This window comes from Oncorhynchus masou, chromosome 15 (genome assembly GCF_036934945.1).
Source record: "Oncorhynchus masou masou isolate Uvic2021 chromosome 15, UVic_Omas_1.1, whole genome shotgun sequence".
Lineage (NCBI taxonomy): Eukaryota > Metazoa > Chordata > Actinopteri > Salmoniformes > Salmonidae > Oncorhynchus > Oncorhynchus masou.
Genome location: NC_088226.1, coordinates 36,288,833 through 36,303,200, shown reverse-complemented (window position 1 = coordinate 36,303,200; position 14,368 = coordinate 36,288,833). Strand labels below are relative to the sequence as shown.

The 14,368-nt window shown below is 40.2% G+C and overlaps 1 protein-coding gene across 1 annotated transcript in view; it reads right to left on the bottom strand.

The window, feature by feature from the left end:
- LOC135556192 (collagen alpha-1(XXIV) chain-like) overlaps positions 1–13,873 on the bottom strand; it is a 205,384-nt gene extending 191,511 nt beyond the window's left edge. The window contains exon 1 of the mRNA XM_064989185.1: positions 13,322–13,873. Coding sequence (XP_064845257.1) covers positions 13,322–13,377 — 56 coding nt within the window. The 5' untranslated portion in view covers positions 13,378–13,873. The remainder of the gene's footprint in view (positions 1–13,321) is intronic.
- Between the last annotated feature and the right edge of the window lie 495 nt (positions 13,874–14,368).

Sequence of the window (14,368 nt, the reverse complement as noted above, 5' to 3'; positions counted from 1 at the left end):
AGTGAGCATTTCTCCTTTGCCAAGATAATCCATCCACCTGACAGGTGTGTCATATCAAGAAGCTGATTAAACAGCATGACCATTGCACAGGTGTACCTTGTGCTGGGGGACAATAAAAGGTTACTCTAAAATGTGCAGTTTTGTCACAATGCCACAGATGTCTCACGTTGAGGGAGTGTGCAATTTGCATGCTGACGGCAGGAATGTCACCCAGAGTTGTTGCCAGAGAATGTAATGTTAATTTCTCTACCATAAGCCACCTCCAATGTTGTTTTATAGAATTTGGCAATATGTCCAATCGGCCTCACAACCGCAGACCATGTGTAACCACGCCAGCCCAGGACCTCCACATCTGTCTTCTTCACCTGCAGGATCAGCCGAGACCAGCCACCTGGACAGCTGATGAAACTGAGGAGTATTTATGTCTGTAATAAACCCCATTTGTGGGGGAAAACTAATTCTGATTGGCAGGCATTGCTCCGCAGTAGGTGGCCCCGGCTCCCAAGTGGGTGGGCCTATGCCCTCCCAGGCACGCCCATGGCAGCGCCCCTGCCCAGTCATGTTTAATCCCTAGATTAGGACCTAATTCAATTATTTTAATTGACTGGTTTCCTTATATGAACTGTAACTCAGTAAAATCGTTGAAATTGTTGCATGTTGCATTTATTTTTGTTGCATTTTGCAATATATACTGTTTACAATAACTTGAACGTGTCATTTCTTTTTAAATGACAGTATGCAAAATTATTCTGATTTCAATTAGTGTTAAAAAAAATATATATATATACATTATTTCATACTGTGACCTCAGCCTTATCTAGGATTTTGATTTAAAACCTCTTGGTCGCTAGCAACCTGAAATGTCCTGACACATATCCTGCTACAACACCAGGTCTGATAGCATATGGAGATATGTGTAATGAACACGATGGGAGACAGAGAGCTGGTTTCAAGTGCAGAGCGCAGCAGGTGTTCATTTGTAAAGGACTGCAGGAGGAGGCAGGTAGCTGGCAGGGGGCAGGTAGAAGGTCATACACCAACAAGGGAAAAGTAGTGGCAGGGAAAAGGCTAGTAACGTCATCCGGGAGATCAGGCAATAGGTTGATAACAGGATATCCGATAGGCTAAAGTACAGGCAGGGAATAGGCAAAAGGCGCCGTTAGTGAGGCAGGCAAAAACTATCATACACGGGAGGATTAAATTACGAATAGAAAAGCAACAAAACAAACAATACCACACAATGATGGGGTGCAAAGAACAGAACTAAATAGTGTGTGATAGTGGGCTGGAAAGTGAGCCGCGTTCAGGAGATCTACGTGTTTGACAGTGTGAGTTGGAAGAAGACATAACAATATGGATTTAGACTTATTGACAGGAATACATTCCTGCATTTAGCTAAAAGCCTTATTGACAGGAATACATTCCTGCATTTAGCTAAAAGCCTTATTGACAGGAATACATTCCTGCATTTAGCTAAAAGCCTTATTGACAGGAATACATTCCTGCATTTAGCTAAAAGCTGCCCAGAATCAAGTAAATAATTGTCCAATTATCACCACCAACATTACGTCAATGTAAAACTAGCAGTGCTCAAGGACACTTGACATAGAGTATACACAAATGCTTCAGGGATTTGGATTTGCAGCCTCTTGGTTGAGTGCATCAGTGTTTCTGCAGCGCCACCAGGTTTGCTTGGAACAGGTTTTAACACACTCTAAAAAAATAAGTGTATGGCTAGGATACAGTGTTTTCCCCTGGGGTACAATATAAGGAACTTGCTGACAGAGTTCAAATATTTAAACTATCTGCCGTAGTGTTGTTTTCTACTGGATGTTGAGTTGCACCGTTTGTTTACTGAAATCACCATAGCAATGCATACCATAGTGCTGGGTTGTTGTTAGCGTCACCATCTTTCTTGCTTTCTTGTCCCGCTATGCCGACTGGTATGACGGTTTTTGTGTCCCTCATCTAAACTCAGCATACACTTGTACACTGTCAGTTCTCCAGCCTTGTTAAAGGCTGACATAAGCACATGTGATACCAAAGAGACATCATATTTATTTTATAGCTAGTTGCGACAGTATATCCTTGTAATACTCACTTCCCTTCCACAACATCAGGTCAGTCAGTGTGACAGATGAGCTACAGTACGTTACTGTGACATTTACAATAACTGAGTTGCAGCTAGCTGACTGCAAGTTATTGAATATTAAGCACATGAAAAATACACAGTAACATCTTAAGAGTGCAGCTCTTGATTGTCACAAGTTCTTACACTGATTGCCAAACCAAGTGTCAAAAGAGGTGCTCAACCTTCACTAACCACGTAAACTCATACAACATTTCCACTGTCGGCTGGCACAAATACAACATATTTTACACCATGTCCCCAAATATCCTAATGAGCCCAACCCAGCACAGTGCCACCACCTACATTTCAAAGTGCAGTAATGATTGTACCTGACTGTACATCGAAAATATTGTGCAGAGAAATGTACCATTATGTAAGGGATAATCAACGAGGGGCTATGCATTCTATGGAATATAGTGAACGACGTGGAAGGTGTGTTTCACGACGCACTAGCGGAGTGGAACTAACAGAGTTAGTTGCATTGACTAACAGAGTTGCATTGAATGTGTTCATTTGCTGGTAGAATGTGTTTAGCTGCTACGGAAGTCGCTAGCAAGTTTACTAAATAACTACAGTATTTGCTGTGGTAACCAAACAGGGGTACTAGGTTATCAAACCATCCGTACCAGCTTGCCATTATGAAAATCAAATTCAATAATGTTTTCAATTAGAGACTTTTGCTTTCAAAAGCAGCACAAGCATAGAACATGTAAGGATGACCTATAGCCATTGAATTCTACCGTACACATATACCATGCGTTATAAGGAAATAATTCATGCTTTAGAATGCCCTACAAGTCAATCAAAGTCTTCAACAATGCCATGGCATAAAATAGATTGTCTGCACATGTACCCTAAAAGGCACTGACCAGTACCATGTGAATTCCTGTGTACCTCTGAAGGTACCTTATGTGTACCTTTGAACATTTTGTAAACCAGGGCACAACATTGTACTGTAACCATAGTCTTATTTTTGAGTGTGTGGATATGTTCTTGGGAGAAAATAAGTATATGTTGGCACTGCTCAGATATTAATTAATGCACTCCAGACCAAAAGCTCAGAGACAGGATTGTGTCGAGGCACAGATCTGGGGAAGGGTACAGAAAAATTGCTGCAGCATTGAAAGTCCCCAAGAACATAGTGGCCTCTATTATTATTAAATGGAAGAAATGTGGAACCACCAAGACTCTTCCTAGAGCTGGCCGCCCGGCCAAACTGAGCAATCAAGGGAGAAAGGCCTTGGTCAGGGAGGTGACCAAGAACCCAATGGTCACACTGACAGAGCTCCAGAGTTCCTCTGTGGAGATGTGAGAACCTTCCAGAAGGCTAACCATCTTTGGAGCACTCACCAATCAGGCCTTTATGGTAGAGTGGCCAGACGGAAGCCACACCTCAATAAAAGGCACACGGCAGCCCGCTTGGAGTTTGCCAATATGCACCTAAAGGACTCTAAACATGAGAAACAAGATTCTCTGGTCTGATGAAACCAAGCCTGAACTCTTTGACCTGAATGCCAAGCGTCACGTCTGGAGGAAACCTGGCACCTCTCATCACCTGGCCAATACCATCCCTACTAGAGGTCACCGATTATTGAAGGATCAAAAAAAAGCAGATACCGATTAATCGGCCGATTTATTTAAAAAAAAAATTTAAGAATGAACTAATTATTCATTTGTAATAATAACAATTACAACAATACTGAATGAACACTTATTTTAACTTAATATAGTACATCAATAAAATCAATTTAGCCTCAAAAAAATAATGAAACATGTTCAATTTGGTTTAAATAATGCAAAAACAAAGTGTTGGAGAAGAAAGTAAAAGTGCAATACGTGCCATGTAAGAAAGCTAACGTTTAAGTACCTCGCTCAGAACATGAGAACATATGAAAGCTGGTGGATCCTTTTAACATGAGTCTTCAATATTCCCAGGTAAGAAGTTTTAAGTTTTAGATATTATAGGACTATTTCTCTCTATACGATTTGTATTTCATATACCTTTGACTATTGGATGTTCTTATAGGCACTTTAGTATTGCCGGTGTAACAGTATAGCTTCCGTCCCTCTCCTCGCTCCTACCTGGGCTCGAACCAGGAACACATCGACAACAGCCACCCTCGAAGCAGCGTTACCCATGGAGGAGTAGTTCCCCTTGCTCTGCAAGTCTCAGAGCGAGTGACGTTTGAAACGCTATTAGCGCGCACCCCGCTAACGAGCTAGCCATTTCACATCGGTTATACCAGCCTAATCTCTGGAGTTGATAGGCTTGAAGTCATAAACAGCGCAATGCTTGAAGCATTGCGAAGAGCTGCTGGCAAAATGCACTAAAGTGCTGTTTGAATGAATGCTTACGAGCCTGCTGGTGCATACCATCGCTCAGTCAGACTGCTCTATCAAATCATAGACTTAATTATAACATAAAAAAACACAGAAATATGAGCCTTAGGTCATTAATATGGTGGAATCCGGAAACTATCATCTCGAAAACAAAACGTTTATTCTTTCAGTGAAATACGGAACCATTCCGTATTTTATCTAACGGGTGGCATCCATAAGACTAAATATTCCTGTTACATTGCACAACCTTCAATGTTATGTCATTATTACGTAAAATTCTGGCAAATTAGTTCGCAATGAGCCAGGCGGCCCAAACTGTTGCATGTACCCTGACTCTGCGTGCAATGAACGCAAGAGAAGTGACACAATTTCACCTTGTTAATATTGCCTGCTAACCTGGATTTCTTTTAGCTAAATATGCAGGTTTAAAAATATATATTTCTGTGTATCGATTTTAAGAAAGGCATTGATGTTTATGGTTAGGTACACGTTGGAGCAACGACAGAACTTTTTAGCGAATGCGCACCACATCGAATATGTGGCAGGACACGCTAGATAAACTAGTAATATTATCAACCATATGTTGTTATAACTAGTGATTATGATTGATTAATTTATTGGTTTTTATAAGATAAGTTTAATGCTAGTTAGCAACTTACCTTGGCTTCTTACTGCATTCACATAACAGGCAGGCTCCTCGTGAGGCAGGTTGTTATTGCGTTGGACTAGTTAACTGTAAGGTTGCAAGATTGAATCCCTGAGCTGACAAGGTAAAAATCTGTTGTTCTGCCCCTGAACATGGCAGTTAACCCACCGTTCCTAGGCCTTCATTGAAATAAGAATGTGTTCTTAACTGACTTGCCTAGTTAAATAAAGGTGTAAAAAAAATGTAAAATGTAAAGTAAAATAAAAATAATAATCCCAAAATACAGATTTCCGATTGTTATGAAAACTTGAAATCGGCCCTCAATCGGCCATTCTGATTAATCGGTCGACCTCTAATACCTACGGTGAAGCATGGTGGTGGCAGCATCATGCTGTGGGGATGTTTTCAGCAGCAGAGAGACTAGTCAAGATCGAGGGAAAGATGAACAGAGCAAAGTAGAGAGAGTTCCTTGATGAAAACCTGCTCCAGAGCACTCAGGACCGCAGACTGGGGCAAAGGTTCACCTTCCAACAGGACAACGACCCTAAGCACACAGCCAAAGCAATGCAGGAGTGGCTTCGGGAAAACTCTCTGAATGTCTTTGAGTAGCCCAGCCAGAGCCTGGACTTGAACCTGATTCAACATTTCTGGAGAAACCTGAAAATATCTGTGCAGCGATGCGCCCCATCCAACCTGACAGAGCTTGAGAAACTCTGCAGAGAAGAATGTGAAAAACTCCCCAAATACATTTGTGCCAAGCTTGTAGTGCCATACTCAAGAAGACTAGATTCTGTAATCGCTGCCAAAGGTGCTTCAACAAAGTATTGAGTAAAGGGACTGAATGTAAATGTAAAATTTATTTTTTTTGCAAAGATTTCTAAAAACCTGTGTTTGCTTTGTCATTATGGGGTATTGTGTGTAGATTGATGAGAAAAAACGATTTAATATTATTTATTTTTTTAAAGGTGGTAACGTAACAAATTGTGGAAAAAGTCAAGGGGTCTGAATACTTTCCGAATGCACTGTATGTAGCATTTGCATACACATTCATCACCTACAATACATCTCTGCACTTAGCAAAAGAGTGTGCCACCTGCACTGCTATTTTAATTATCCATTCATCTGACTATTCTCTCATTATTGATTTTAATATACTTATTTCAGTAATTTTAGGTTTTCCTGAGGGAGCGTAATCATCGACTGGCACTAATTAGCATAACGCAACGGACATAAATATTCCTAGAAAATATTCCTATTCATGAAAATCACAAGTGAAATATATTGACACACAGCTTAGCCTTTTGTTAAACATTCTTGAAAATGCAAGTGTCTTACACCCTTCAAAAGATTAGAATCATGGTAATCAAACTATGTTTTCCAATTTAAAATAGCTATTACAGAGAACAAATCCCATGCTTTTGTTTGAGAAGCGCAATCAAGAACAGAAACATTTTCTGCCATGACAGATTTTACACATTTATATCTGAAGGTAAAATTATGACTTACATTCTGATATCTTGCTCTTATCTCTTCCTAAGTATCCCATTGATCAAATGAAGTGCCGTTTTCTTTGATAAAATCAATTTTTATAGCCTAAATCTAAACATTTTGTAAACTATTTGTGCCGTGAATTGCATCTCTATCATTTTTTTACGGAGCATTTGGCGTGATTCGCCCCTGTAAACAATTGTTTACATAGTCATGGTGGGTGTCAGTGCATTCCTATGGATGTTTGCAACACAGTCAAACAACATAGTTTTTTTGCGGGGAGAATTGACCGAAGTGAGCTGATTTGAAGACAACGATAAATGACTACCTGACGCACCAATAATTTTAGCGAAGCTTCATTGATTGACTATAGTTCTGCCCAATGACCATTGATCTTCTTGAAATCTAGCTGGGTAGATAGCCAATGAGCTGAGGTAAACGCCAGTATGTAATGGTTTGGGGTTGGACCAAAATTCCTTCGTTGTAATCGCAAGCGCAGGGAACTCCATTTTCTCCTTGACGATCAGATGTATTTCGGAAAGTTGTAGTTTCAACGATTTCATTGAAGATATCCTGGTGAATACTTCATGTAAAGCGAAGTCAAACTCTAAAGTAAAAGTGAAAGTGAGACAGATTTTTTGTTTGAGGAATCTTGGAGTGTTATCATTCAAACGAACTGAGGAGCTGTTTCTGCAAGGACAGGACGTACTTCTGGACAGGTAAGTGCTAATGCCATTTTATGAAATATAAAAATATATATTATATATAAAAAATATAAAATATTTTTTTTTTGCAATGAAATATATATATATACACACACAACAATGGCCGGAGTTGAATGGAACACCTGACTGTGCCCTCTGCTCTATACAGTCAATACATATCTGTTTATTTTATGTGATGATAAAAGGCTCATACAATACAAATCTTTTTTTAATGTTTTCTTTCACAGTGATAGCGACTCCGACTGGGAGGCTCCGGTGCCAAGCTGCCCGCTCTACCTATGCCCCCAGTGGTGTTCATATGCCACAGTTCATTACTGCAGGCATGACTGGGCCTCCGAGCCAAAAGGGCACAGCATGGAGGCGTCGTTGTGTTCTGTGTCGCATGAAATGCACCACTTGTTCAGTTTGCCTCTGCTTTACATCAGAAAGAGACTGCTATGGGACATGGCACAGGCAGCAAAATATTATGACGAGGACTTCCAAGGGGTGTGTACAGTTTTTTTTTAAATATTTATTTTCCAATATTTTTTGTGTGTGTGTGTGTGTGTGTTAGAATTGCTTGTTGATATGTTGTATATAGTTATTTGCACTGCTGTATATAGTTATAGGTCATTTCACCAATTCGGCCACTTGGATACATTTGGGCAACTTGTGTGGGACACCTGGGTGACTTCATGCTAAATGTCATGTAGCTCACCCATTCCTGAGGTTAAAGTCTCAAACTTTGCACACCTACAGTTGCCCTCTTGTGTTATCCATCAAAATTATCTCCAGCATCCTATCTGACTGCGTGGTTATTCTAGTACATGTGAAAGATGGTACTACAACAATATAAAACAGAAAACATATGCTCTTTCTTTCTCTTTTCTTCCACCAGATCTACTGTGTTATATTCTCCTACATTCAATTACCATTTCCACAAACTTCAGAATGTTACCATTCAAATGATACCAAGAATATGCATATCCTTGCCTCTGGGGCTGAGCTCCAGGCAGTTAGATTTAGGTATGTCTTCAGGGGGGAATTGAGAAGAAAGGGTTGCAGCCATAACAGGATAACCTTCTTCGATATAGGGGGCGCTCTTTTAATTTTTGGATAAAAAAACGTTCCCGTTTTCAACAAGATATTTTGTCACGAAAAGATGCTCGACTATGCATATAATTGACAGCTTTGGAAAGAAAACACTGACGTTTCCAAAACTGCAAAGATATTATCTGTGAGTGCCACAGAACTTATGCTACAGGCGAAACCAAGATGAAATTTCAAACAGGAAATGGCCCAGATTCTGAAGGCGCTGTGTTCCAATGTCTCCTTATATGGCTGTGAATGCGCCAGAAATGAGCCTACACTTTCTGTCGTTTCCCCAAGGTGTCTGCAGCATTGTGACGTATTTGTAGGCATATCATTGGAAGATTGACCATAAGAGACTACATTTACCAGGTGCCCGCTTAGTGTCCTCAGTCGAAATTATTGCGCAATCTCCAGCTGCGTCCACTTTTCCATTTGGTTCAGGGGAGAAAGGCAACTGCCACGAATGATTTATCATCGAATAGATATGTGAAAAACACCTTGAGGATTGATTCTAAACAACGTTTGCCATGTTTCTGTCGATATTATGGAGTTAATGTGGAAAAAAGTTTGGCGTTGTAATGACTGAATTGTTTTTTTTCTTAGCCAAACGTGATGAACAAAACGGAGCGATTTCTCCTACACAAATAATCTTTTTGTAAAAACTGAACATTTGCTATCTAACTGAGTGTCTCCTCATTGAAAACATCCGAAGTTCTTCAAAGGTAAATGATTTTATTTGAATGCTTTTCTTGTTTTTGTGAAAATGTTGCCTGCTGAATGCTAGGCTAATGCTATGCTAGCTATCAATACCTCCTACACAAATGCTTGTGTAGTGATGGTTGAAAAGCATATTTTGAAAATCTGAGATGACAGTATTGTTAACAAAAGGCTAAGCTTGTGAGTGAATATATTTCTTTCATTTCATTTGCGATTTTCATGAATAGTTAACGTTGCGTTATGCTAATGAGCTTGAGGCTATGATTACACTCCCGGATACGGGATTGCTCGACGCTAGAGGTTAATCACCCTGTCATCTCAGATTTTCAAAATATGTTTTACAGCCAAAGCTAGACAAGCATTACTGTAAGTTTATCGATAGCCTAGCATAGTATTTTGTCCAGCTAGCAGCAGGTAACTTGGTCACGGAAATCAGAAAAGCAATCAACTTAAATTGTTTACCTTTGATGAGCTTCGGATGTTTTCACTCACGAGACTCCCAGTTAGCTAGCCAATGTTCCTTTTTTCCAAAAAGATTATTTTTGTAGGCGAAATAGCTCCGTTTCTTCTTCACGTTTTGCTGAGAAATCGCCCGGAAATTGCAGTCACGAAAACACCGAAAAATATTCCAAATTAGCTCCATAACATCGACAGAAACATGGCAAACGTTGTTTATAATCAAGCCTCAAGCCTCAAGGTGTTTTTCAAATATGTCATCTCGATAATATATCCACCGGGACAATTGGTTTTTCAGTAGGACCGATTGGAATAATGGCTACCTCTGTATTTTACGCGAGAATCACTCTGGGAGCATCAGGTGACCACTTGCGCAATGTAGCCGCTTACGGGTATTCTTCAACATAAATGCGTAAAACTACGTCACAACGCTGTAGACAACTTGGGGAATACGGAGAAAAAGTAATCTGGTTGATAGCCCATTCACTGCTCAATAGGGATGCATTGGAACGCAGCGCTTTCAAAACATGAGGCACTTCCGGATTGGATTTTTCTCAGGCTTTCGCGTGCAATATCAATTCTGTTATACTCACAGACAATATTTTTACAATTTTGGAAACGTTAGAGTGTTTTCTATCCTAAGCTGTCAATTATATGCATATTCTAGCATCTGGTCCTGACAAAATATCCCGTTTACTACAGGAACGTTATTTTTCCAAAAATGAAAATACTGCCCCCTAGTCACAAAAGGATAACATAAGTAGATAATGTAATGACGCCATGAAAAATACAGCGCTACACAGAACAAAAGCCAAAAAATACTGTTGTTGAGCAGTCATTTGAAAGAGTAAGAAAATTTCAGCGAGACAACTCAAAAGCGAAATCCAATAACGCCAAGATAATGGAATTCATTACGCTACTTGCTATGGGCGTCACGACTGACATTTGGACCAGCGATGCCAGCCCCATGAGCATGCTGAGTCTGACAGCACAGTGGGTCGACGAGGATTTCGTACTGAGGAAAGCCGTATTGCATGCTCAAGAATGTGCTGGTTCTCATACCGCTGCTGCCATTTCAATGGCATTTGAGAACATGTTTGAAACAAACATACTCCTAGCGCCATTCAAACAACTGACTTGAGAAATAAGCTCATCAACTGCGTCTGCAGCAGACGTGATACCCTCTGCCATGGCATTGAAACGCCTGCTCAACAAAACTGCCGACACAGACCATGAGGTTAACTTAAAAATGTACTTGAGGATGTGAACAAGCGATTCGGTGGTATTCTCTCTGAGCCTCTTTATTGTGTCCCCACCATGCTCGATGCTAGGTATAAGGACCGCCACTTCGATGCAGACAAGAAACAGGGTTTAGGTGAAATGTTACATACACAGCTGGACAAGATGGAAATGGACACAGTGACAGTGCGCAATGAGGAAGAGAGGCCACGGACAGACAGAACTCTGCTAAATGTAAGATGAAATCCTGGTTAAGAATGAAATGACTGAAAAAAATGAATAATGAAACAGCACAGCAAGTAAGTTAAAGAAATAGGTTTTAAATATGGGGACATAACTAAATTCCAACAAAATAACTTTTTGGTCAGTGTGTGTGTGTGTGTGTGTGGGTGTGTGTGTGTGTGTGTGTGTGTGTGTGTGTGTGTGTGTGTGTGTGTGTGTGTGTGTGTGTGTGTGTGTGTGTGTGTGTGGTGTGTGTGTGTGTGTGTGTGTGTGACCTTTATTTAACTAGGCAAGTCAGTAAAGATGACTGCCTACCCCGGCCAATTGTGCGCTGCCCCATGGGACAACCAATCACGGCCGGATGTGATACTGCCTGGATTCGAACCAGGGACTGTAGTGATGCCTCTTGCACTGAGATGCAGTGCCTTAGACGTGTGTGTGTGTGTGTGTGTGTGTGTGTGTGTGTGTGTGTGTGTGTGTGTGTGTGTGTGTGTGTGTGTGTGTGTGTGTGTGTGTGTGTGTGTGTGTGTGTGTGTGTGTGTGTGTGTGTGTGTGTGTGTGTTTGTGTGGACATGTTTTACTATTATTGTGGGGACCAGAAGTCACCACAAGAATAGTAAACAAACAGAAATGTGACTTACTGGGGACATTTTGTTAGTCCCCACGAGGTCAAATGCTGTTTCTAGGGGGTTTAGGGTTAAGGTTTAAGGCTATAATTAGAATTACGTTAAGGGTTAGGAGCTAGGTTTAGGGTTAAGGTTTCTGGGTTAAGGTTAGGGTAAATGTACGGTTTAGGGTTAAGGTTAGGGAAAAAGTATGGTTTAGGTTAAGGTTAGGGAAAGAGTACGGGTTAGGTTTAGGGTTAAGGTTAAGTTTAGGGTAAGAGTACGAGTTAGGTTTAGGGTTAGGGTAAGAGTACGGGTTAGGTTTAGGTTTAGGGGCTAGAAAAAAATAGTATTTTGAATGGGACTGAATTGTGTGTCCTCACAAGGTTAGCTGTACGTGTGTGTGTGTGTGTGTGTGTGTGTGTGTGTGTGTGTGTGTGTGTGTGTGTGTGTGTGTGTGTGTGTGTGTGTGTGTGTGTGTGTGTGTGTGTGTGTCGTATTTTGGGGGGGCAAGGAAAATATTGGGTATCTCCCAAAAACTAAATAGAAACTAGCAAATCAGGTCTGAAAACTTAACAAAAACTTAAATGAATTCAAAATAAAAATCGAACAACAAAGAGAAATAAAAAATAGTATAAAACAAAACTATAATAACCTTACTTTAAATTACACTTTACTTGTCTCAGGGAGAATAAGAACCATACATACTTTTGCAAAGGCAAATTAACAATATACATACACTCACTGTTTGTAAATGTGTTTTGTATCTGGCTTTACTCTTTCAGATCATATAGCGTTCCATTTTAATAAACAAAAGACGCATTGGCAACAGACGTCTTGCCGACGTTACTTCCTCTGTCCTGCATGCTCTGTGGTCTTCCAAGAGCATGTGAATTTCTACACCACTCCACAGTCCCAGTCAAATGATACAGCACTAGAAAAACAGCATGTCTATATGTAAATATGAACATAATAAAGCATTACGTCCTTATGTTTGTTTAGCCAATACCAAGGAGGTCAAACTTTTTGTTAAGACCGGTTGCACCATCATTGTTGCGCAAGGCAACTTGGTCTCCAAATTTTACAAAACTGTTAATAAACTACTTGTAGCCTATGTGACAAAAGACCAACAAACAAAACTAAGCTTTGCAATGAGGGAAGGATAGAACTGGGTTGCAGCCAGAACCGGGGTTACAGGATTACCTGGTAGATCAATTGTGCATGCAACATGACTGTTGGAGAGGTCAAAGCCACGACTGCTGGCTGAATGCTAGTTCGCAACAAGAAAAACGCTGAATTTATCACCCAATTAATTAATGTAGCCTACGATTCGATTTAACAACCAATTGAGCCGAAACGATTGTTTCACTTTTGTGTCGACCAAGTTACAATCTCTGCTTCACATAAGCCTACTTGCTATTATAGGCTGGTGCTGGTCAGCGCACTCTCTACAGTTTATGGAAAAATGCCAACAAGCTAAATAAACTCAGCTGATTCCTCTCACAGACCTGTCAGAACAGGCAAGTGTAACCTCTGTTTGGTCAAGGATAATCGGTTAACTTGCACTTTTCATACTACATATCCATTTATGTTGCATTACTTATATATCTATTTGCATTTTACAATCGAATAGTTTAACATTAGGCTATGCATTTTTCCGTGAGGCTTATTTCTTACTCACGTTATTGCTGTGGGAGAAACGTGTCCACTCCTTGTCCGTTGGGCTCCTAAATGCATTTGTATGCATTTGTCCAGGAAGCAGAGTTCTAAGTGAAAACAGAATTTCACGCAAGAGGATACCGGTTCATGAGATAGTCCTTGGTTACATACAGCCAAAGGAAGCGTAAATGAACAAAGACTGCCACCTTAGAATTTCTTCATTGTATGTAGTCCAACGAGCAAGCACGGCTTTCCCACTCACTCAAAATTTCTCCCAACTCCTTTGCTTTGGGGTTCGCGGAGAGTGATTATTATTTGCTCTCCACCTACCAAAGAGGTGCGCACGCTGGTAGTGACTGTAAATATTAATCAATGTATGAAGAACAGAGCAGTGCGCCAAATAATTACAATATTTAAAATGTGGTATTTACATTGCGCATAAGAGCTTTCCGAGTCTGATGTTTTCTATTGAGTGGTCTCCAACTAACAGATAGAGTAGAGAGCTTCTTATTAACCTCCAGGCTGTAGTTTCTGCATTTGCCTTGACTTGCACTGATCCATGAGGAGCCGTCCGTATTCATCCCAAGTAGCAGCTTGTGTTAGATTTCACCAATACTGACTTGTGACATCACAGATCTGATTAATGCCCCGTCCATTTATGTAATTGATGATCAATGTTAGAGCCTAAATGTAACAAAAATGCAATTTAAACGCTATGCTCTCACAAAGGCGATAAGCCAACCTTTAATACTTAGTATATATTGAAGTGAAGTGGAAGTTGTGATATTACATTGTGACAAGGCTACATTGCATTATTATACTTTGTAATACCACACTTTTTCTAAGATAATAATTGGGTGGCCAGAACATAGGCTAGCTAATATAATAGCTGCCTAAATCATAGATCTACACTATTTTGAACATTATTTTTAACACATCTGGTAGTGCATAATCAAATCAATGACAATAACATAATGTTGCTCGTAAATTAGTTTTGTAGCCTATGTCTATTTCTCTGTGCGTTGATTAGGGGAAAACAGATAGCGTACCCTGCATTTTATTAGCTCAA